Source organism: Galeopterus variegatus, unplaced genomic scaffold, assembly GCF_000696425.1.
Source record: "Galeopterus variegatus unplaced genomic scaffold, G_variegatus-3.0.2 Scaffold3586, whole genome shotgun sequence".
In the NCBI taxonomy this organism is placed as follows: domain Eukaryota; kingdom Metazoa; phylum Chordata; class Mammalia; order Dermoptera; family Cynocephalidae; genus Galeopterus; species Galeopterus variegatus.
Genome location: NW_007729697.1, coordinates 32256 through 57060, shown reverse-complemented (window position 1 = coordinate 57060; position 24805 = coordinate 32256). Strand labels below are relative to the sequence as shown.

Sequence of the window (24805 nt, the reverse complement as noted above, 5' to 3'; positions counted from 1 at the left end):
AGGAAGATTTGTGAGAGACGAAGGCATGTACTTTTGAGAGCAAAGGGTCTGGGAGCAGTAGGAAGGGACTCAGCATGATCTCTGCTGGGGATCCTTTTCTACCCAGTGAACTCATTATGGGTTCAGCTTGCCTGTGCTTCAAATCGTAAAGGCGCTTGAATGGAGGGAAGGGGACCTAGAGTGCAAATGTCACTCCCTGATCAAGATGGAACTGAACTGAACCAGGGACATTTCCTGTGAGCAGAAGGAGTTTGTGGACCCACCTGCACTGTTATGTTACATGTGCATATATGTGTGTGTGTGTAACGTCTTATTTCAAAAATGGAATCATTATATACATACCATTCTTAATCTTGATTTTTAATTTTATTTTTAAATTTTTGGCTTTACAATATTCTGTGAACACACTTCCTGTGGCGTAATCCTGCCGACAATGCCAATTGTGGAGCTAAGGCTAGGGTCTGGAGCTCACAGACCCCTCGAGCCTGTTCACAAACCCTTCACACACAGGTCTGTGAGCTAGGTAACTGGCAAAAAGGTCCTTGGAGCCTTGGTTGAAGTAGGAATAGTCTTTATTCAGCACACATAACACTATGAGCCATGCAGTCCACACATGTCTAATACCTAGGCAGTACAAAGGAGGAACTCAGAAACTCAACTGCTACGGGCAAAGTCCAAAGAAAAACTGAAACTGAGCAGCTGCCAGCAGAGTAAACATGCTCTACTGTTAGATGTGAACTCTCTGCTGCCAGCCTGCTTCACAAACTGCAGAACACACACAAGCAACAAAGTAGAAAGATACATGGGCGCACATACACACTAACTCCACTCGCACAACTTGTTTACAAGAAAATGTGCTGCTTGACCCCCCCAGCCAGACCTGAGCCAGGGAGCCTGACTAAATTATTCTATTTTCCCAACACTTCCATACCAGTTTATATAATGTCATGTCATTCTCTTTGAGGGAAGCATAGTATTCCATTGTATGAAGTTACACTAATTTATTAGCTTATTCACTATGGAAGGATATTTAGGGTTTTTTTTTCCCCTTCAAATTTTTATTACAGACAATGCTACTGTTAATATACCTGTATATATTATGTTTTATTGATCCTTACATGCACATTTTTTTCACATTTTGATATCTATGAAATCTTGCAATTGTTATACAGTCAGTCAGGTATGTCTGACATACAGACGTTCAGGCATGAACATAGTGGTCATTGACCGTGTCTGCATCAAATTGGTCATAGCTGCTTGTAGTGTTGTCACTTCTATTTAGTTATGGACATTAGTGGTACTATTTATGTCTTGAATTTAATTGCCTAATTAAACTTTTCCAGAAAGTTTACACTATTGAGATGAAAAGTTATGATCTATGTGGAAAACCATGGAAACAGAACAGCAAGGTGTAAGATCAAGTATTAGCATTAGAATGGGTGTCAGTGGCTTGCAAGAAAATCCTGGAGAAAATAGAGCACATTTTCAAGAAGTGTTGCCTCACCAAAACTCTGGATGGCACATAGGATGATATTGCTTGGAAAAATACACATTGATAACTCAATTGCAAAGTGATCAAGAAGTGTTATATACTGAACATAAAGACATTTTAGGAAAGTCTCAATCAATTTTGCTTACACTTTTGTTTTATGATATATGGTAAAAATTTAATGTCTACCTGGGTCTGAAAAAACTCTTTCAACCAGTATAAAATAATTCCATGATCGAATGTCCTCGTCACAAAGAAATGATTAAGTTTTGTAATGATGAATATGCTAATTACCCTGATTTGATTATCACACATTGTATATATGTATTGAAATTCAACTGTGTACACTATAGATATGTATAATCAATACATTTAAGTAAAAACAATATTTTTAAGAAAAAATCCTACAAGATAAGAACATGATTGTGAGCGTTTATTTGGCAGGATTTTTTTTCTTTCTTAATAATATAGGTATATCTCACAGGAATAGCACCTTAGATTCAATGAAATATGCTTTACCTTTACATACTCGGGCAGAGTATTCTGTAGAACTGAGTCTTAAGAGTGGAATTGGCAATCTAAAGATCCTATAAATTCCTCTCCACAAAGTTTGTGTCATTTTACATACACACCAATGGTATATGCAGGCCTGTTTCCCAACACCTTCACCAACACTGGATACTATCACTTTTAATGTTTGAGAGCCTAATAAGTGAAAAGCACTTTTTTTGTTTTAATTTGTAATTCATTTAAAGGTATGTTATGGTTCTCCTATGAATCACTTTTTCTATTTATTGCCCATTTTTGGATGTTGTGGCTGATATTTTTCTTCATTGTAAATGTTCTTTAGATATCAGGGCGATCAACTTTTTTCAAATATATTAGGTTTTTTTTTCATGGTTTGTTGTTTGTCTTTTTTTTTTTCCTTTTTGTCTTTTTTCGTGTCCGGCAACGGATCACAACCCTCAGTGTCTTATCACACATTGTATACATGTATTGAAATTCAACTCTGTACACTATAGATATGTATAATCAATACATTTAAGTAAAAACAATATTTTTAAGAAAAAAATCCTACAAGATAAGAACATGATTGTGAGCGTTTATTTGGCAGGATTTTTTTTCTTTCTTAATAATATAGGTATATCTCACAGGAATAGCACCTTAGATTCAATGAAATATGCTTTACCTTTACATACTCGGGCAGAGTATTCTGTAGAACTGAGTCTTAAGAGTGGAATTGGCAATCTAAAGATCCTATAAATTCCTCTCCACAAAGTTTGTGTCATTTTACACACACACCAATGGTATATGCAGGCCTGTTTCCCAACGCCTTCACCAACACTGGATACTATCACTTTTAATGTTTGAGAGCCTAATAAGTGAAAAGCCCTTTTTTTTAAAATTTGTAATTCATTTAAAGGTATGTTATGGTTCTCCTATGAATCACTTTTTCTATTTACTGCCCATTTTTGGATGTTGTGGCTGGTATTTTTCTTCATTGTAAGTGTTCTTTAGATATCAGGGCGGTCAACTTTTTTCAAATATATTAGGTTTTTTTTTCATGGTTTGTTGTTTGTCTTTAAAACTTGGTTATCATATCTTTTGTCATAAAAAAATTTAAGACTTTATTTAGTCAAAATTTGAGAAATAATTTATTTCTTTCCTACCCAAGAGTTCTTCTATACTCTTTTCTAGAATATTTTTTAACCTAAAAATGTAATCCAGCTGGAATCATTTTTGCCTGTTGTGTCAAGGTGGGAATTTAATATTACTTTATCCATATGGATAACTATTTCCCAACTCATTTCCCGCTGATTTGAAATGCCACTCTTATCATATGTAAATTCCCATGACTAGATACATCTAGTTCTGGATTCTACTCTGTTCTGTTGATTTATTTGTTTATTCCTTTGCTAGTAACAGAATATTTGTTTACTCTAGCATTCTCAGTGGGGGTTATGTCGCCCCCAGGGGGGCAAAATCATCCACAAGGAGGCAAAGATTGGCTCTTCAGGGGCAAAAGATATTACTTTTTTAATGTACGAAGCGTAGGTAAACATATAGTGCATAACAGATGTACAGCATATCTTGTGTATTAAAGTTTTATAGGGGATGAGATGAGCAGTTAGTCTAAAAAAGGCCTCTTGCAGGGGCTGTCACACAAAAAAGTTTGAGAAACGCTCTTCTAGCTTTACCGTATGTACTGATATCTGGTTATGTCCCTTTTAATATTTTTCTTTTAGTTTTTGGACCTTGGTGACTCACTCATGTCAGTCTCTATTCACATGTCATTGCTGCAGAGGGTTTTCCCTACCTACCCATCTTGTCTGTCCTTCTACAATGCTTTTCTTCATATGTCAGTCTCTATTCACATGTCATCGCTGCAGAGGGTTTTCCCTACCTACCCATCTTGTCTGTCCTTCTACAATGCTTTTCTTCATAGTCCTTACCAGTGCACACGAGTGTATTTTTAATTTATTTGTTGACTTATTTTCTGCCTCCTTCACCAGAATGACATCGTTAGGGCAGAGACTTTGTTTTCTCACCATTTTATCAAACTTAGCCCCTAGAGCATGCCTGGCACAGGGTGAGAACTTTCAAAACATTCATTGAATGAATGACTGAACTTACCAAGTTGCAAAAAAGGTCCATTGGATTTGCCATTGGAAGTATATTACATTTAAAGACGAATTGGTACTTTTTCACTTTTGAATCTTTTTATTCAAGGACATGGCATTTCTCTCTGTATTGTTTTCTTTTGTATCCTTTAGAGAAGTTTTTTAAAAAACTTGTAAGTTTTGGACATTTCTAGTTATATTTATTTCTAGGTATTTGAAATTTGTTCATAGTGTCTTCTCATGAATAGGGATCTTTTAATTTTTCTACTGTATTTTGTTACGTGTATTACTTTGCCATCGCTGGTATGACAAATAACTGCAAACTTAGTGGCTTAAAACAACATGAACTTACTATCTTATAGTTCTAGAGGTTGGAAGTCTGAAATCATCTTCATTGGGCTAAAACCAAGGTGTCAGCAGGACTGTATTCCTTCTGGGGGCTCTAGAGAAGAATCCATTTCCTCGCCCTTTCCAGTTTCTAGAGCCTACCTGCTTTCCTTGCCTTGTGGCCTATTTTCCATCTTCCAAGTTCATCAGTTTAACCTCTGCTTCCATCTTGAAAGTCTTCTTTCTCTAACTCTGATCATCTTGTCTCCCTAAAGACCTTTGTAATTACACTGAGCCCATCTGGATAATCCAGGATAATCTCATTATTTTAATTACCTCCACCAAGTCCTTCTGCCAGGTAAGGTAACATATTCACAGGTTCCAGGGACTAGGTTGTGGACACCTTTGGGAAGGTCATTCTTCAGCCTGCCATACCTGTTCTTGCAGATATATAGAAAGCTATTCATTAAATACAAGAACATAGAAAAAAATGTGCACTTTTCTGAACTCCAATTATTTTGTATTTGTTTTTCCATTGGATTCAAACAATTTCACATTTGGTTTTCAGTGAATTCTCTTAGATTTACTGGCAGTTACATCATTGGTCCCTTTGTTTCTGGTATGTATGATTCGTTTTTTTTCTTGCCTTTTTCTGCATTGGCTGGAATCTCCTGACTAATGCTAAATAATAGCTCTGAGACCAGGTATCCTTGTATTGTTCTTAACTTCACTAGAAATTACTTCATTGTTTTAATTACTTCATGAGTGTGTTGGTTTCTAATGATTAAATTATGGAGTTTTCATCAAATTGAGTCCTAGCCCACTAAGATTTTAAGTCAGGAATGTATATTAATTGTATTAACCATTATGATTACTTAAGTAACCATATGGTTTCTCTCTTTTAGCCTATTAATAGCTTTTCAAATAATGATCCTCTCTGTATTCTGGGAATAAATATTCCTTGGTCATAGTGTTTTGTTCTTTGAATGTACTGCTGACTTCTATCTGCTAATATTTTATTTTGGATTTTTGTATTTATATTAACGAGTGAGTTTGGCATAGTGTGTTTAGTGACTGGTTGTGCCATCCTTGTACAGGTTGGGCATTGCAGATTATCTAATCACATCTAATGAATTAGGAAACTTTCCACCCTTTTTGTATAGCCCGGAACTGTTTAAATAGTATTGGAGTTACTTTATTTTGAAAGTTTCAGAAATGTGGGGTCCTTTGGACCACTACTCCTAATCTCTAGAATCATCATCTATAGCCAGCAGTGGGGTCTCATTACCCTGAATCATCTGTACTTCCTTTCCTGCTCTGTCTTGCAACATTTGAAGTATAGCTTGTGACCTGTGGAACAGGTTTTCTCTGTGCAATGTTCCAGTCCATAGAGAGGGGTCATGTCTACCAACTTGGCTTCATTCATAGGAACCTGTCAGGCCAGGGGGTTACACAATGCAACCTCGCCTCTTATGGGACTTTCTTTCTTTCAATTGCTTTGGGAGTTGTCTTTATCACTCATTAATCGTCACAGTGTTCTGTGAAACTTCTTAACAAGTCTGCTATATTATTTCCAGTTTAGAAACATTTCTTAACCTAAAAAAAAAAAAAAAGATAGATAATCTCTCCCAATATGTTGAGTTTATTTGGGAATATAAAATAGGATTATAATCTGGAATGCATACCATGACAAGCCATGAATCCATTCAGTGAGGGAAGGGTAGTAGGAAGATTTTATTGGCATAAAGGGGGTGATTCATGAAGTTAATGGAGGTGGGAAAGGGGAAGGAAGGGAGGGGGGTTAGCGAGAAACTGGTATAGGGCCACAAAAAATGATTTCATTGTGTAATGTTGAATATATTAATTATCCTGACTTGAACATCACATATTGCACACAGGTATTGATATTCAACGTGGTACCCCACAGATATGTATAATCAATTATGTTTCAATAAACAAAACAAAACAAAAATTTTGACCTTAAAAAAAGAAAGAGTGGTTCACGTACACTGCTTGGAAATAAAGGTCATTGGTTTCAGAGGCCCAAAGCCCGATTTGTCATCAGTCCATTGGCTGAGATGCTGTTTCTGGGCAAAATTCTTTCAGAGTACCTTATCTGAATTACTGCAGTTCTAAAGAATATCTAATGATAAATCTTGTCACAGAAGTACAAGCATACATGCAAAGCAGGAGATATGTGAAGGACATGAAGGGATTTCTGATGGCTTTTAGAAAGTCCTTTGAAACAGTTCTTATCTCAGACAAGCAAGCACAAGCCCCCCTCCTTCATGCCTTTCCCAGCACTATTTTGTCTGGGTTTGACAGTGATTTCATCTACTCTCACAGGTCGTTGTTGAAGGAAGTAATCTCTGATGTCAGAGTTTTGAATAAGTAGTTTTTATTTTAAAAAGCTTGTCAGGGGGGCAGTGTGTGCCTCTACATTAAACTGTATGAGATCTGAAATAACTTTTAGATTGATTGCCATGAAACTGAGCAGAGGCCGAGAAATGCTTCTTTGTTCATGAGAGATTAGGAAGCCCAAACCAAAAGAGCTCCCCTCCCGCCCCTTTTCATCATGAAAAGCCTGACTGCTTGAGATAGCTTTTTTTCAGTTCCTCAAGGAACAGTAATCTGCTGAGATGTTACTTTCAGTTCAGAATTTCAAATGAATGCTTATTTGTATAAATGAGGGTGTCCAGGGTCCAGGGCAATGAGTTGTAATTTTAGCTTAGTCAACCCAGGGAGTTTGCAGTAAATAGACAAATAATTTTTAAGAGGAATTCTCTGAGTAGGTATCTTTGGATCATAAAACTTTCATCAGGACTGAGTTTACCTAAATATAAAAGTATTGTTTCTAGGAGACTGCTACTGTTAATTTCTAAATTGAGGTACTGCTGAACTCATCCTATGTAAATGCTTATCTTTGGAAAACAACTCAATTAAAAGGTAGTATTTTTTGTATAGGGTATAAATTGATTTCTCATCCTTTCCCTCTGCAGTAAAACAGACCATCAGTAACATTTCATTGTTTAATGAAACCTGCTTGAGATGGAGAAGTGTGAAGACAGCTGATATAGAGGAGATGTATTTAGTAAGTTACTGAAAGTTACTTTATTTATAGATGTTTGTCTTGTGTGGGAAGTTTAAAAAAAATCTGCAAACTGAAAGATCTGCTTCTACAGCTGTCATTATCAATAGAAGATTTATCATGCCAATTACAATGAGAAGCAAGAAGATGGCCATGTCTACTGAATATTTGAAGACACACACCTTGGGGGGGAGATGAGAAAGCCATGAGAGTTTCTTTGCCCATATCCTGGTTCAGAGTTGATGCTCAGGTGGAAATCCGTGGAAGGAATTCAGTCAATAGAAGATTTATCATGCCAATTACAATGAGAAGCAAGAAGATGGCCATGTCTACTGAATATTTGAAGACACACACCTTGGGGGGAGATGAGAAAGCCATGAGAGCTTCTTTGCCCATATCCTGGTTCAGAGTTGATGCTCAGGTGGAAATCCGTGGAAGGAATTCAGTGGCTTCTGCAAGTGTGTCTCTGTTCACGCTAGTGTCTCTGATCAGGGTCTGGATGTGTTGCCTAGATAGTCCAGGGGAACATTTGAAGCTAGATGTGATTGTAAGAAAGGGAAAGACCATGGGATGAGCTGCTACTAGAAGAAATTAAGTAGGAAGAAAAGAGTGTTTCTTGGCCCAGGTGCGAGGATGTTACACAAAAGTGTAGGGTCTCCAGAAGGAGGTAGGTAGAGGAGAAAAGTCCTTCCCAGACCAACTACAACTATACTAATTTAGGTCCTGCTTAGTTCGGATTCTTCGTTTTCTTTCTAGGAAAATGTTTTTTGGCCTCGCTTCTGCATTTTTGCCAACCGGCTTTCACGCTGGGCATGTGCATGGTGTACGTGAGAACAAGAAAGAAAAACTTGCCAGTATTGGAGCCTCAGCCTTTTGTGCAGTTTTATTTAAAAATGTATTTATTATACTTATAATATTATAATTACACTATTTATGGCCTTACAGCTCTAATATTTACTTACAACTGCATTTCACTTTTTGAAGAAACTTTACAGAGGCAAAAGGAAAAGAGGAAAAAAGCTCGTGAAAAAGGATAGGTGTCAAGGCATTCAGAGCCTTTCAAGCCAGCAATTCACCTGCTCAGCTTTTTTATGTTTCAGTTCCACATTTGGGGCCAGAGATGGTATCAGAAGGAATTCGTCCAGGAAATGATCTTTAATATCACTACTGGCAGCCAGGCTTCTGAGATGTGCTTGGACCTGCACCCGGGTACCAACTACAAGGTCAGCCTCCGGGCTTTGTCTTCTGAACTTCCTGTGGTCATCTCCCTGACAACCCAGATAACAGGTAAATCTTGACTAAGAGCATTCGTATTCACGAAGTCACCACAGAGCTGTTGATAGGCCTGGACAAAGAGGAACACTGTTGCTTCCTGTCTTGATACAATGAACTGTTACAGAAGGAAGAGGAAGGACGTGGAGAGAGGTGCTAAAGGGCTTGCGACTGTGACTGAAATATTTTATTTCTTAAAAAGATACCTGAAACAGAATGTTAACATTGATGAAATCTGAGTCGTGCATACCTGAGTGTTGGTTATATTCCTTCTGGATGTTTGAAATATTTAAGATATTTCAAACTTAAAGTATTTCCTGTTGTGGTTTGTTTCTCAGTAACGTATTCAATCGGCATTCTGTGGCAAGTGCCTTAAGAGTAGGTTACTGTCAGGAGGAGATGATTGGCAGTCTCACTATAGACCCCTAGAAAATTCGCTTCCCGCTCACTTTCTCTTTTGTCAATTCCGTGCCCCCCCCCACACCTCTTAGCAAATACTAAGAGTATTAGCTTCTTGCTTCTTGATCCACTGAGAAGTTAAAGGCAATCAGGTGAGGACTTCCCACCCCCAGATTTCCCACGACTGCCCGCATACCATGCGTGTTCCCCCACCCCGTCCCTGCATTTATCTAAGGCTTCACCCACTCCCCCACCCCAGCTTGTGCAATGGATTCCACCCCTTCTGCCTAATCATCACTTCCCCCCAATAGAGAATTATTCCTGGCACTGTCTTGCATGTTGTAATATCTCCCTTATTAATGAAAAGAAAGAAAAAATCAACACACCTCCTTTGAGCCCACATTGCCCTCCAGCTACTTTGTCTTCGCTCAGCCCTTTTATGGTAGAACTCCTTGAAGAAAAGTCTGTTCTGCAGGCTCCATGTCCTCACCTCTGGTTCTCCCTTTAACTTATCCATTTGGGAGGCATTTGTCTTCATTGCTTTACTGAGAGGGTCTGCATCTGATCTCCATTTTACCAAGTGCAATGGCCAATTTTGTTTTTACCTGATTTTTCTCTACAGCATTTGACACTCCTTTTTTTTTTAAATGAAACTATTTGTAATCAGATATTTTAATTAATTAATTTATTATTTGGTGGTTGGCTAGTACAGGGATCTGAACCCTTGGCTGACCTTGGAGTTATAACACCGTGCTCTAACCAACGAGCTAACCGGCCAGTGCCTGCTCCTTGGAACATCTTTTCTCTTGGTTTTGGTTCCTTCTGCCTTACCGGCTCCTCCTCTTCAGTCTTCTTTGCTAGCTCTGTCTACTTTTATTGGCCTTCTTTAGCCTCCTTCTCTTCCCTATTTATTATCTTTCTGCTTAGGGGATCTCTAACAGTCTCATGGCTGTAAATATGACCTATACGCTGAGGATTTCCAAACATATATTTCCAATCCCAACCTCTCCTCTGAGCTCCAGACTCTTCTGTCCACCGTCTTCTAAACATATTGTATTGAACATCTAACAGGCAAATCAGACGGGACTTTTGATTTCTCACCTCTTCTCCAGCCCCAAATCGGTTTTCCTCCCAGGCTTCCCTATTTCAGTGATCGGTGTTTCTATTCACCTGATTGCTCTTGCGAAAAGGGGTCCTAATTCCTTTTCTTCCATCCCCAAATTTCTAACCCATTTACAAGCCCTGTTGGCTTGCTGTCCAAAATGTATTCTGAATTCCATCACTTCTCCCCAGCTCGCTTTTGCCCCTTCCATCCTAATCCAAGCCAGCAACCTCTTGCTTGGACTCCTGCAGTAGCTTTCTAACTGGGTTCCCTGCTTTAACTCTTGATTATTCCCCCCTATCCCCGGCTTCAGTCTTAATCTTCACCATAACTTTTAAAAGGTCACTTAGGAGCCAGAACGATCTTTTAAAAATGCATATGAGAACGTGGCAGTGCCAGCTCAACACTCTCCAACAAGCTTCTGTTAAGGTTAGAATGGAATCCCTGTTCCTTAGCATGTAACACATAACTTGGCCCCTGCCCACCTCACGGAACTCATCTGCCCCTGTACACCTTTCTCATTAAGCAGCAGCTGTCTCCCTGGCTTTCTTGCTATTCGCTAACCAGCTAAAACGTGTTCCTGCACCCAGGCCTTCCCATCTGCTGTTTATTCTTCCTGGGACGCTCTCTCCATGTGGCTTCATAATTATTCAGGTGTCTGTTCAAATGCCATCACCTTAGAGAGGCTTTCCCTGAATATTCTGTCAAAAATATTCTCCCCAGTCTGCACTCAGTTACTCTCTATCCCCTTAGCCTGATTGAATTTCTTCAGATAATGTGTTTTCTGAATTTTTAAATTTTTTTCTCCCCTACTAAAATAGGAGTTCTTTGAATACAGAGATTTTTGTCTGTGTGTCCTACATGGAATCCCTTATGTGAAGAATGGTACTGACACATAGCACAACAATTATTTTTTGAATAATGGCTAGTGGGTGTGGTATTGGTGTTGAGGAGATGCCTGATTAGTCAATAAAGACTTTACACCAAAAGAATTCACCACATTTTGGGCTGGAGAGACGACTAGCTTTCAATTTAGGCATTCTTTCCCGTGGTGACTTATTAAAATGAATAGCTATTTAGTCTGTCATTCTTGGTCCTTGTCATATTTGGTTGGCTTGCATTTATTTATTTATTTTTTAAAAGATGGCTGGTAAGGGGATCTTAACCCTTGACTTGGTGTTGTCCCGACCACACTCTCCTAAGTGAGCTAACCGGCCATCCCTATATAGGGATCCGAACCCTTGGCCTTGGTGTTATCAGCAACACACTCTCCCAAGTGAGCCACGGGCTGGCCCTTGCATTTCTGATTTGAATTAACATTTCATATTTTTTGAATGAGTGGTAGGGGGTTTCACCTTGATGAGACACTTATTTCTTCGTGTTTTGTGGGCAAGATATAGCCCTAGTTGCTCAAGCTCTCTGTGTCTGTAATTGTGACCACCAGGGGACACTGTTGAGTTGTTTAAGTTCATTGAGATCACGACTGCATGTTCTCCATCTCTACCCTACGTTAAATAATTTGCAATTTTAGAAGTGTGAAAATTCAAGTCGTTAAGATCTTATAAAAGGGTTAAAAAAAACCCCAAAAAACCAAAAAAACCCCAACCGTTTGCTTTTATAAAAGGGGGGAAAAAAGAGACCCTTATGTGCTGCTGTAGGTACACCTGGTTGCCTGAAATGTTTGTGGCTGTGTTTCAATAAAATCATGAACTTTTGAAGTTTTCCAGAAACGTTAGGCTAAGGATTTGGTCCTGGAAAGTGAAGCAACTGATTTCCCAGAAGAAAAGTGAGTGGAATTTCTCTTCTGAGTGTCTTACATTAAACTAAATCTTGCTGATGGGAACAGAATGAAAACAAGCGCTTTAAATATATTGCTGACCTCAGAGGAGGGTGGAAGTTCTAGCAATGCTAGAAGATGGGACAGAGGCAAGTGCTGCCCTGAAAGCAGGAGGAGGGTGTGGTGTGGCGGGGGGCAGGAGACACCTACCTCGTGTTTCTGACTTGGGGCTGATGTGCTTCCTCCGGTGGCTCACGGAGCTGAATCCTCACCATCCACACCCAATTTAGAACAGGGTGAAGAACAAACTTGCATCCTGGCTGTGGATGCCAAAGAGTCAGAAGAGCTTTCACGCACTGGTTATGCTATTTTCTTGTCAAATCTAAATGCTTGTAGGCAAACTATTCTTCTCATAGGGAGAGAGAAGAAACCAGAGAGGGGAAAATGGGGGGCGGCCTGGGGGGAGGTGGGGGAGAGGCAGAGAGACAGAGCGAGAGAGAGCACGAAAGCAAATGCATATACGAATGTGACGACAAACCAGACCACCTGTACTAGACACATGGTGATTATTTGAGGCTGAATGTTTATTACGGAGCCAAGAATGCTGGAGGAGAAAAGGGAAGAAGAGATGGAAAGGAAATCGTTCTTTTTCCCACAACTACTTTCAGTGCTGAGGCAGGCAACTCACATGGGAAATTTCCCATACCTAATCGTATTCTTAGTAAGTAAAAGAAGAGAAAGCACTTTTTCAGATGGTTAGGAAAAAACTGAAAACACAGGTGTGTCCCAAGCATGATCAGACTGTCACTTTATTAGAAAGGCCCCGCCAGGACTGCCCTGATTCTCCCTGTCGCTGCCTCTGACACCTCCTCTCACCATTGGGTGTCCTCAGGGAGGATCATGCAGTACCAAGTCTCTTGAGTTCTTCTGCCATAGGCTTCTCTTCCATGGTTTGCTACCCACAAACCATCTAAGGACACCGCACCCCTGTGTCCTCAGTGAGAACCTCATCCCCTCTGGTTTGTTCCAAGGTATGACACTTATTCCTGGGAGTCCCTCTGGCTCCCACGGGGCTGAAGCCACACCAGAGGTCAGGAGAGGGACCGGCTTTCACCCCAACTGTTTTCTTTTCAGAGTCTATTCTGGACAAAGGCTCTTTGATATCTGGACAGTCCATCTGTTTCCCTCATTCCCAGAAATCTCCCACCTACATTCTAGCTTAAAATAAAACCCCCAAGTAAATGGCTGTATGGGGAGGGTGTCTTCCAGCTCCTCTCACTGCGCACATTTAAATCCCAGCTCAGGCCCGGCTGAGATGAGATGGTACACTATAGAGGAAAATGGGCTGGGTGGGTTATTTTCTTGTATTAACTTTGGCTTTTATAAAGTGTGAATGCGAAGGTTTCCATAGATCAGAAGCCTAAAAACCAGGGTTTCTGTGTGTGGTGGGAGTGGGGAGAGGTGAGCTGACACTTAACAATTTAATTTAGCAAATATTTGTTGATTGATTATGTACAAAGACCTGTGCTACATGCTGAGGGGGGTGTAAAGATGAAAAGAAAAATGTTTTCTTCTCCCTGGGTGGTCAAGTCTCATAACTTTCTTGATAGGGAAGATCTATCTAGCCTGTGATAGCTGATGACTTATGGTAGAAGCTACCAGTTTTTCTGTTGCCATCAATTTCAATTTATCATGCCTTGAGTGGCATGATTTATCTGTAGAGGTGCCTGAGAATTAGAAAAAAAAATCATGGTGTCTATTTTTTTCCCCTTACTTTCTGTTACAGACATTTCAGAGAAGTAGCATTGAACTAGGTTCTCAGGCAGTGGAGTTGTGCTTAATTCAATTCCTGAATTAAATTCAATTGATTTATACTATAAGGTTGGGGCTTTGCTTAGTTTTGGGGCAGATAAATTTTTGTTCTGTTTTTGGTTCTTTTTGTTAATTTTGGTGGGTTTTAGAGGAATTTTAATGCATTTGCACTTGTATTACTTCATTTCTTTCACTGATTTAACAGTTTTCTTACATTAATATTACTCTTTTGTTGTACATACCACAAATTCCTACCCCAAAGTTATTTGCTCTTTGCTTTTCTTTTCAATATTTTTTTGACACTTAGACATTTAAAATTTTCATGTAATCCATTCTATTGGTGCCTTTATAGTTTGTGCCTCTGATCATGCCAAGAAGAGCCTTCCTCACCCTGAAGTCAGATCAGTTCTTATTCTCTGATATTTTTTTATGCTTCTTAGTAGTTTTGCTTTTTGCATTTAAAATTTAGGCCCATTCGGAATTTGTTCTGTTGCATAATATGAGGCTAAATTTCTTTGGTAATTTTTTCCCACAACTGATAAGTCTGTTCCCTACCACCGTTTGAAATTCAGTCCATGTCACACAGTATATCCTCATATTTATTTGGGTCTCTTTCTTTTTTTTTTTTTTTGTCTTTTGTCTTTTTTCCGTGTCCGGCAACGGATCGCAACCCTCAGTGTTGCCCCCGTACCGGACCGGGGACCGGCAACGGGATTGCAAGCCTCAGCGTTGCTCCCGCGCCTCGCTCAGCCAGCGAGCGGGAACCGGTCTGTATGTGGGATCCGAACCCTCGGACGGGAGTGCCGCCGCGCTTCCCAAGCGGCGCACTATCCAGTGCGCCACCGGGCCGGCCCCTATTTGGGTCTCTTTCTACACTAACTCCTTCCATTGCTTGTACCTTACTGCTTCAGTTATTATAACTTTATGATATATTTAATATTTTACAGAGCAAGTGCTCCTTCATTACTTTTCTCTTTACTCTTCAAAATTTTCTCATGTGGCAGCCCCCATATTTTCTTTTGTCTTTTGCTTCTAGCAAAGGATGGATATTGTTGACACTTATGGTGATGAAGGTCTGCCTTCTGATTCCTCTTCCATGTTGCCTACCTAGGGTGAAAGAACTGTGATTTTCCAGCCTAGGCAGGGACCATTTCTTGCCTTGGTTCTGATTTAGTTTAAGTAAGGAATGAGGTTAATGACAAGGAGGCCAGATCTGCCAAGGTCAGCAGTTTGGGAAACCAGGAACTGTACCTTGGAAAATATGACTAGAAGTCAAAGTTATTTAACCTCCAAGTGTGGCTGAGAATCAGCCTAATGAGGTTCAGGCTTCTACATTAGAGAGAAAAAGTAGACTCTTGAAAATACAAGGCGGGGAAGGCCTTAGGCAAGCAGAGCAGAAAACAGTCTAGAAATCACATGTTGATGGGATCAACCAGAGGTTAGTGGCACCTTTAAAGCTGCGAGAGTGATCCTGGGCTGGAAGAGGGCATCGTGACATGAAACCCGGCGGCCCGCCTTCCCTGAGCTGAGTGAGTGCTTTGTTCTGCTGTAACTGAGGGTGGCAAGAAATTGGTTTTAAAAGCTTAGCCAAGAGATTAGAGGAACGAGAATGACTAATCTTGGAGAAGAACAAATAGAGGAGTAATTTAAAAGAGCCTGTCTAGGGCTCTTACAGGGAAAAGAGTAACCAGTCAATCTCCCTCTGGGCTGAAAACAGGAAACGGTAATAAGAAGCTAACTTTACTGTGACAGCAAAACAGCACAAATGAAAGGGCATGTCAATGACAGTATGAAGGCCTGAGGGCAGTAATTCTGTCTTTTTCTTTTTTTAGTAATTTATTTTTAATTGACATATTAAATGTACATATTTATGGGGTACAGTTATATTTCAATACATGTATACAGTGGGTGATGATCAAATCAGGGTAATTGGCAGCATACCTATGATTGCAACAATGTATCATTTCTTTGTGATGAGAGCATTGGAAGGGGCACATTTCCCTGGGGCATGTGGTGGGGGCTTTTCTCCCTGTCCCCCATCACTGCTGCAGGCATCTAGCAGTTGTGTTCCTCAGGTGTGTCATATGGAATATCTTTCCGGATTCCTCTTGAAAATAGCATACACTTTAACAAATGTGTTGAAATAGATTCTTTTCCCGGAGTTGACTTGTTTGTAAAGTCTTTGCAGATTCAGTATTTTAAAAGTGGATTTAATTAGTTCACTCAAAGGTGGTGAAAACCTGCTGGATCAATTTGGTGGAGCCAAACATTCAAGAAACCCCAAGGTGGACGAGAGAAGTGTGGAGCAGAGCCTGGGTTCAAATCCTGACTCTGCTGTGTGCTGACTGTGTGCTCTTAGGCAAGTGACTTAACCTCTCAGTTTCCTCATCTGTAAAATGAGATTTCCTAAGGTAATAATCATACTTGTTCCACCTCTGAGTTTAGGAAAATCGAAAAATATGTACAAGAATAAGATAGGGATCAAATGATCAGTTTTATTGCTGGTAAAACTGGCTTGGGTCTGAGGCCAAGAGAAAGCTTTCTGGAACTTCCTCCCACATCTATACTTTGCATCCCACCTGTGGGGAAGTTGAATCTATAGGGCAAATGCAGACTTGGCTTTGGACTTGCCTTGACTCAGGTTTGCCTAGTGCATGGAGGCTGGGAGCAGGAGGCAGAAGCACCTGTCCTGCATTCAGGCTGCTCCACACCCAACCCTGCCCCTCCACCACCCCCCCCCACAAAAGAAAAAAGGGTGGGGCCACATGGGAACAACAGCCAAACTCTAGCTGTCTCACAAATCATATGGATAGAAGAGACAGGTGGAAGCTCTTTTCCTAATACTTTGAAGACGAGAGACATTCCTATTGCATGGCCAAGGTAGGAACAGCAAGAGAGAGAGAAAATGATTGCTTCCATTAATGCCATGCACTTGGTAGCCCTGTGGAGAAGATAAAGTGAGATGAGGCACATACAGGACACATCCAGTGTGTGTGGTTAGTGCTCAATACATCTCAGCTGTTTTACCCACAGGCAGCCCAGCAGCCGATGCACTGACACTGGGAATGTTACTACCGGTAAGAAGACAGAACACTGGTGTCAGCCAGTGCACAGATTATCCTCCCACTGGAAAACCTCTTTGGGAAATCTGGTTGTTGGGGAGGGCAAAATAAGAACAGAGAGTTCTGTAACATACCTTTTATAAAGGATATAGAAGTCTGATGTGCTGGTCTTCCCCACCAAATAGAGACCTACCCACCAAGCAAACTGCAGTGCCTGCAGCAGTACTCTGTAAGTGCTGGGGCATGCTTATCACTTCTTATTGTGGTAAAATATATGTAACATAAAATGTACCATTTTAGCCATCTTTCAGTATGCATGAAGTATATTCACAATGCTGTGCAAACATCACCACTATCTATTTCCAAAATGTTTTCACCACTCCAGAGAGAAATTCCATGACCACTAAGCAATAACTCCCCATTTTCCAATCACCCCTTCAACTCCTGGCAACCTATAATCGACTTCTGTCTCTATGAATTTGCCAATTCTAGGTATTTCATTTAAGTGGAGCGTAGGGAAAATACAGGAAAATGGTCAGAGTCCTTCAGATGTTCAGAATCTTGCCAAGCATTTGATGTAAATATGAACGTGCACCCAGGTGTTCCTTGGTTATTGTCTAATGGAATTGTGCATGTGCACCCAGGTGTCCTGGGTTATGGACTTAAGTATAAGGGACTAGTGGCTCTGGTCCATGGTGCCCCCACCCCCGGGATGCCACACGGAGGCCGCTACTGCTGTTGGAGGCTGCTGTAAGCAGTTGCTGCTGCTGCTGCTGCTGAGGACTGAGCTCATGTCATCTGCCAATGGCTCCTGGGATCTTTCCTAATTACCTAGCGTGGACCCGCATGTGAGGGATCTGGTGACCTAGTCTGTACAAGGAGTTCGAAGGGTCTGAGCCCTAGCCCTGACAATACAAATGGAGACTTTAGTTATGAAATGGCCATAACCCCACGGTGGAGCCATACAGTATTTGTCCTCTTGTGTCTGGCTTATTTCACTTTGCGTGTTTTCAAGGTCCATCTTGTGGTAGTGGGTATCACAGTGTGTGTATCACTTCTTACATGAAAATTTTCCTTGTAACGGCCCCCACAAGGTCCACTTTCTTTGTGCTTTTTACTTGTTTTGATTATACCTTTTTCTTCTTTTTGACATGTTCTCAGAGCCTCCCCTTCCAGAAGTAGACTTTATTACAGTGCACGGAGGGCCTATACCTCGACTCAGACTGAAGAAAGCCAGGGAGGAAAATGGGCCTATCAGGTCAGTGGCGATCCTTTCTCCATGATTGCCCAGGGGTCCCCGTGGATGGTTTTGGAAACTTGGGTTTGGGTGAGGAGGAGACTTCTATGGGGGCAACTACACTCAAGTTGCTGGAGCAATGCAGCCAGGGCCTCTTCTTTTGTTTTCCTGGGCACAGACTGGGTCTTCCATCCCATTCATCATCTTGCCACACAAATAGAAAGACTTCTAAGGGACAAGAGGCAAGCATTTGGGCAGCTCAGCTTAAGAAATTTCTTTCCTTTGGTAATTGGACAAGTGCTGGTTGAGTGTCTCTGACATGGCATTGACCATGACACTCATTTCTCGTAGGACACCCATCCTTTAGTGACGGTGGGTCAGGAGCATCATTTCATTTGCCAAAGACAGAATATGTTCCCCTTTATGGAAGGCTGATCTTGTGTAGTGATTTCTGGATCGGTCAAATGGATAATTTTTTTTTTTCCTTTTTGTCTTTTTCTGTGTCCGGCAATGGATCGCAACCCTCAGTGTCGCCCCCGTACCGGACCGGGACCAGCAATGGGATCGCAACCCTTGGTGTTGCCCCCGCGCCTCGCTCAGCCAGTGAGCGGGAACTGGTCTGTATGCGGGATCCGAACGGAGCGCCGCCACGCTTCCCAAGCGGCGCACTATAGCAGTGCGCCACCGGGCTGGCCCCAAATGGATAATTTTTTTCACCCATTCAGGTATAGAGTTATGGGCAAGACACTGTGTATTTAATGACCGCTTCTGGGATTCCAGATGGTATTAGGACAGAATTAATTTACCTCAGTTGGAGGACTACATTTATTCAGTTAAGCATTTTATTTACAAAGATCATGATAGGATTAAGAAAGTAGAATCAGTCCCTTTATTAGAGAGGAGGATTGACGTTGGTCTGGAGAGATGAGCAACTGGCTCACAGTACCAGGTCAAGGAGATGACATTGCACATGGTCTCACCTACATTGCCTTATGTCTCTTGACCCTTCAGTACAATTAAGATAAAAATAAATGTGAGATAGTATGAAATTATGAAAAAGAAGGTCTGGAGATAATATCTGGGTGTCCATTTATAATGAAACTTAGGGTTTTCCTGATTTTATATTAGTTTAAATTCAGGAAATGCCCAAAGGTCTTTCCAGGGATGGACCTTACATACCTTGTTCAGTTTCTTGATTCCTGACAAGTTCTGGAAGGCATTGTAATTCTGTTGCTGTCAGTAGAACAGAAGTTGTGACATCACTGCCTTAGAGAATTTGCAACAGCAAATGTGATATTTAAGCCAAACAATTACGTAAGGCAAAAAGAAGAGCCAAATGACAGCCTATCCTTGTGGCTATGTGTCAGCCAGTGCCTCCAAAACAGGAAGTGGAGATCTGTGAGTCATTCAAGGGAGGGTGGTGGCGAGAAAGAGGGGAGAAGTCTTTCCAGAACAGTCATGTTTCAAACAGCCACAGCTGCTTCCTGAATGTCATCAAGCTAATTATTAGCAGGCAAGTGGGGCAATTTCCTCAGCCTGGCTACCTGGTTTGAGCTGGGGGTAGTGGCTTTGCCAGTGTGTGACGGGTCTGAGTGTGCTTTGTGCATTGCTTGGGGTTGTGGCCTGGTACACATGGAGGAGCAAGGGACCTGAGATGAGGCTCCCTTCCTGAGCTTGCTGATTTTTGGTAGATGATGCACCCTGTTGCTGGGCTCCCTTAATGCTAGTAACTCCCACACTTGCCAGTTTATAGAAATCACCATGGGTGCTTTATCAGCAATAGAAATTCCCAGACTCTACTCCTGGAGATTTTGATTCAGTAGTTCTGGATGAGGTCTGGGAAATTATATAGTTATCAGGTAACTCAGGTAATTTTGATCAGCCTAATTGGGGAGCTGCTTCCTGCCTGTGAATGATGCCTCTGAGGGGGCCATGTATAGAACCAAATGGATGCAGGTGAGCCTTGAATTTGCACTTGACTGCTAACTTGGAAAGATGAGAGGGATTTGAAGATGTGCTTATGACAGCATGGAGCTGTTGCAACGTTAATTTTCTTATCTACAGCCACTTTGCATAGGGATATGTCCAAGTCCCCAGGAAAGTTTGTTCTTACAGGTGTTCCCTGTAGGCAATGGATACTTAGTAAGAGTTTACTGGTGGTAGCAGTAACAACTTATTGCCTTGCAGGTTTTACTTTGTCTCGAGAAAGCCGTCTGCTGAAAGTGAGCCCAGATTTGTGGAAATCAGGGCCCTGAGGCCACCTAGAATGTTTGTGGGGAGACTTTCCAAATCCTACAACTACAGTGGGGAGGTCCCCCTCTTCTTAACTGAATGATTCATGGGCTTTTAGGAAGTAGGATATGGGGCATGGGAAATGTGGAGTAGGAAGTGCAAATTTGCTGGTAAAATGGAATGACGTGTTCTAATGAGTTCTGGAAATTGCCCTCATCACATTTGGCACTGCATGCTTTTCTTCTTTAGAAATTTCAACTCAACAAACATTCATAGTGGGGGGGGTGGGGTTAAGCATAGCTAAAGTACTGTGCAAGGATTTGCAAGGATACAAGAGTAAGTCATTCAAGTCCCTGCTATCAAGTCTGACAGGGATAGCAGATGTTCAAACACCTCTTATACTAGAGGCCAGAGATAAGTACTGAATAGAGGGAACAGAGAGGAAGCATGATTCATTCTCAGTGCATTTTTATTATTATACTTCCTTGCACTGACAGCTTTTCTATTTGGTGGGATAAATAATAATAAAACCCACGACGAAAGGACCCCTGATTGTTAGTGTGTTTTTCTGTCCACATTTAGGGAACAGTTTCACAATGGACATGCTTGCACTGACAGCTTTTCTATTTGGTGGGATAAATAATAATAAAACCCACGACGAAATGACCCCTGATTGTTAGTGTGTTTTTCTGTCCACATTTAGGGAACAGTTTCACAATGGACATGTGACATTTTACCTTTCTGTCTGCTTCAGGATATTGTCAGAATAGATTAACTCATAGTGGCTTTGCACTCCGGGCTAGTCATTTATTTCACAGGAACTTTGGTATCAGTCTGTGAACTGTAGGGAATGTAAATCACATGAGTTCTGCTTTAGGTTGCCACATGATTGTCGGCAGCCTCTTTTCAGACTTGGTGCATTAACTCTTACAGGCAGTTGGCTTCCATGTGACTGCTTTACACTCTTTCCACAGTTGGGCTTTATTTGCCCACGTGAAAATCACTGATTAGATCAACTTTATGACATATACACACAGGGCAGCAGTGCATGCAGCAGTTCCTCCTGGCTAAAGAGGATGTGCTTGGCATACCTCTTCAGCTACAACTGAGAGAGGTCTCTTGCTCAAGGTCATCTGGCATTAACACTGTAGGCTGAAACTGGAATTCCATGACTGTTGGAGCTGCCAGACTATGAATCCCATGTGGGTCAGGACTTCTTTTTGTCCAGTGTTGTGTCCCCAGTGCTTGGAAAAGTTGTTCATCTCATAGCAGGTGCTCAATAAATATGAGTAAATGAATGAGGGAATCCTCCAAGCAGGGGTCTGATAGACACTCTTCTTTGTTTCTTCCAGTTCATATCAGGTGCTAGTGCTTCCCCTGGCCCTCCAAAGCACATTTCCTTGTGATTCTGAAGGGGCTACCTCATTCTTTAGCAACATCTCGGATGCTGAAGGATATGTGGCTGCAGAACTACTGGCCAAAGATGTTCCGGATGATGCCATGGAGATATCGATTGGAGACAGGCTATACTATGGGAAATATTATAATGCACCCTTGAAAACAGGGAGTGATTACTGCATCATATTACGAATCACAAGTGAATGGAATAAGGTACAGTTCTTTAAAAGTCTTTGTGAACTCTATATTTTCTTCACATGAAATGTAAATGTTTGAACATTTGTTTTCTCAGTATTTGAGATGGACATGCATGTAATAACCATAAAATGTGTTCGAACACTTTGCCTTTATAGAAGACAGGCAGGTGAAGCCCTTACAGAGGATACATATTTTGAACTTCCCGGGGGGACCTTGTTGGATCTGTTTGGACTGACCTGGTTTGGTCTTTCCTTTTAAGCTTCACGAATGCCCCATTCTATTGCACTGCTGAAACTTGAGTTGGAAAGGAACGTCTAGCTCTCTCTGCCAACTTCCCTGTACCCCTGCCAGGCTGCTGCCTCCCCTCATTCTCCTGGGAAGTAGGAGGCAGGGGTCGATGAAGCACAGCACTCTCCTATTTTCTGCCTGAATCACTTCCTTGACTGTAACATAGGTCCTGCTCTCCCCTCCCCTTTCCTTAGAATGGCTGTGTTCTTCCAGCAGTGACTCTTTCATGAGACACAGAAGTAAATATTTATTAGATAATTAGTAAACCTAATGAGTTGGACAAGCAGAATAGCAAGAGCTGTGTCAGTCAGGGGTGAAAGAGTTTCTGGGAGAACGATTGCGATGGTTGCCCTAGGAGAACCCTAAGCTTGGTGTAAATTCATATGGGTTGGAAGTGGAAACCAGGAAAATTATATTAATACTAAATAATGCAACAGTATGTAGCCATCTTGAGTGTAAGGTTCATCACATATTTGAAGCTGAGGCAATCTGTTAAATTCTGTATAGGATGCAACAGTATTGTGCCACTAACACGCTTGATGTAAAACCAGTGGTTACTTTTAAGACATCCAAGTAGCAAAGAGGTCTCGTAGCGCTTTGTGACAATCATGTAGGAATTAAGAATTGGAAAGTTAAAGACCAGAATACATTGCCTTGAACCTGTTCAAAAGGTGTCAATGACTTAGACAAGGCCTTCTTGCTAGAAAATTACTTGGAGATCTTGACTTGGAGTTTTAGCCATAGACACAGCATTAACAGTAGAACATGAGTACAATTTAGAGATTGCTCAGAGAGCTGTGGTCCCAGGTTAAGACTTTGGTCTGCGAGGGTATATAAGTCAGCTCAGGCTGCTATAGCAAAATACCTTAGATTGAGTGGCTTGAACAGTATTTATTTCTCATAGTTCTGGAGGCTGAGAAATTTAAGATCAAGGCGCTGGCTGATTCAGTTCCCTGGTGAGGGCTCTTTTGTCTTGCAGATGGCTATTCTCTTGCTGTGTCCTCACATGGTGGAGAGAGGGCAAGCGAGCTCTGGTCTCTTGCGCTCTTCTTATAAGGACACTAACTCATCATGAGGGCTCCACCCTCATGACCTCAATTAAAACTAATTACCTCCCAAAGGCCCAACCTCCAAATACTATCACATTGGGGGGTTAGGGCTTCAACATATGAATCTTTTTTTGGTGAGGGGACATAAACATTCAATCATAGCTGAGGGAATTAAGTGAGAGGTTAGGGTAGGAATTCTAGTTTGTAGAAAACTTTCCCATGATGTCATTGATACCTCTTTTTCATATGGCTGAGCAGAATGTGTGCTTCTTTGGAATGCTGAAAGAGATAAAGGGGATTTGGAAAATTTTATATTTGGACCTACATATTTGAACTGTATTTACTTCCCTGTGGGTTTCAAAAATATCAGTGATATAGTCATATTAAAATCAGTAGTGATTTAATTTTAATTTTAATTTTTAGTTGTAAAATATATGCAATATAAAGTTTACTATAATAACCATTTTGAAGGGTACAGTTCAGTGGCTTTAAGTAGATTCCCACTGTTGTGCAAACAATTTCCCGAATTGTTTTCATTTTGCAAAACTGAAACTCTGTATCTATGAAACAACTCCCTGTTCCTTCCTCCCTGCAGCTCCTGGCAATGACCATTCTACTTTCTGTCTCTATGACTTTGATTACTCTAGATACCATGTAAAGTGGAATCATTCAGTATTTCTTTTTGTGACTGGCTTATTTCATTTAGCCTAATGTCCCGCAGCTCCTGGCAATGACCATTCTACTTTCTGTCTCTATGACTTTGATTACTCTAGATACCACGTAAAGTGGAATCATTCAGTATTTCTTTTTGTGACTGGCTTATTTCATTTAGCCTAATGTCCTCAAGGCTCATCCATGTTGTAGATGGGTCAGAATTTCCATCTTTTTTTTTTTTTTTTAAAGATGACCGGTAAGGGGATCTTAACCCTTGACTTGGTGTTGTCAGAACCACGCTCAGCCAGTGAGCGAACCGGCCATCCCTATATGGGATCTGAACCTGGGGCCTTCGTGTTATCAGTACCGCACTCTCCCGAGTGAGCCACCGGGCCAGCCCAGAATTTCCATCCTTTTTAAGGCTGTATAATATTTCATTCTGTGGGTACACCTCAGTCACTCTGTCCCTGCTACCCATGACAGTCCCTTGAATGTTTGGTGATGTGTGTGTGAATCATAAGCTATTAGAGCTAGATGGGACTTTAAAGATCTTCTAGTTCAAATTAAGAGATAAAAAAGCTGAACCTCAGAGGGCTGCCACCTCCAAACTATATTATTTAAACTGACACCCTGTGCCACCTAGTTAAACGTGTTGCTGTGTTTTCCTTGACAGATGAGAAGATGCTCGGGCCAGCCCAGAATTTCCATCCTTTTTAAGGCTGTATAATATTTCATTCTATGGGTACACCTCAGTCACTCTGTCCCTGCTACCCATGACAGTCCCTTGAATGTTTGGTGAT

The 24805-nt window shown here is 41.1% G+C and overlaps 1 protein-coding gene across 2 annotated transcripts in view; it reads left to right on the top strand.

Moving 5' to 3' along the window:
- Window positions 1-24805, top strand: part of SUSD1 (sushi domain containing 1) — a 107679-nt gene that overhangs the window by 70427 nt on the left and 12447 nt on the right. The window contains exons 10-13 of one of the 2 annotated variants that reach the window (XM_008585468.1): window positions 7437-7528; window positions 8626-8812; window positions 18111-18207; window positions 21771-22029. In XM_008585468.1, coding sequence (XP_008583690.1) covers window positions 7437-7528; window positions 8626-8812; window positions 18111-18207; window positions 21771-22029 — 635 coding nt within the window. The remainder of the gene's footprint in view (window positions 1-7436; window positions 7529-8625; window positions 8813-18110; window positions 18208-21770; window positions 22030-24805) is intronic. The other variant, XM_008585469.1, reaches the window with a different exon arrangement.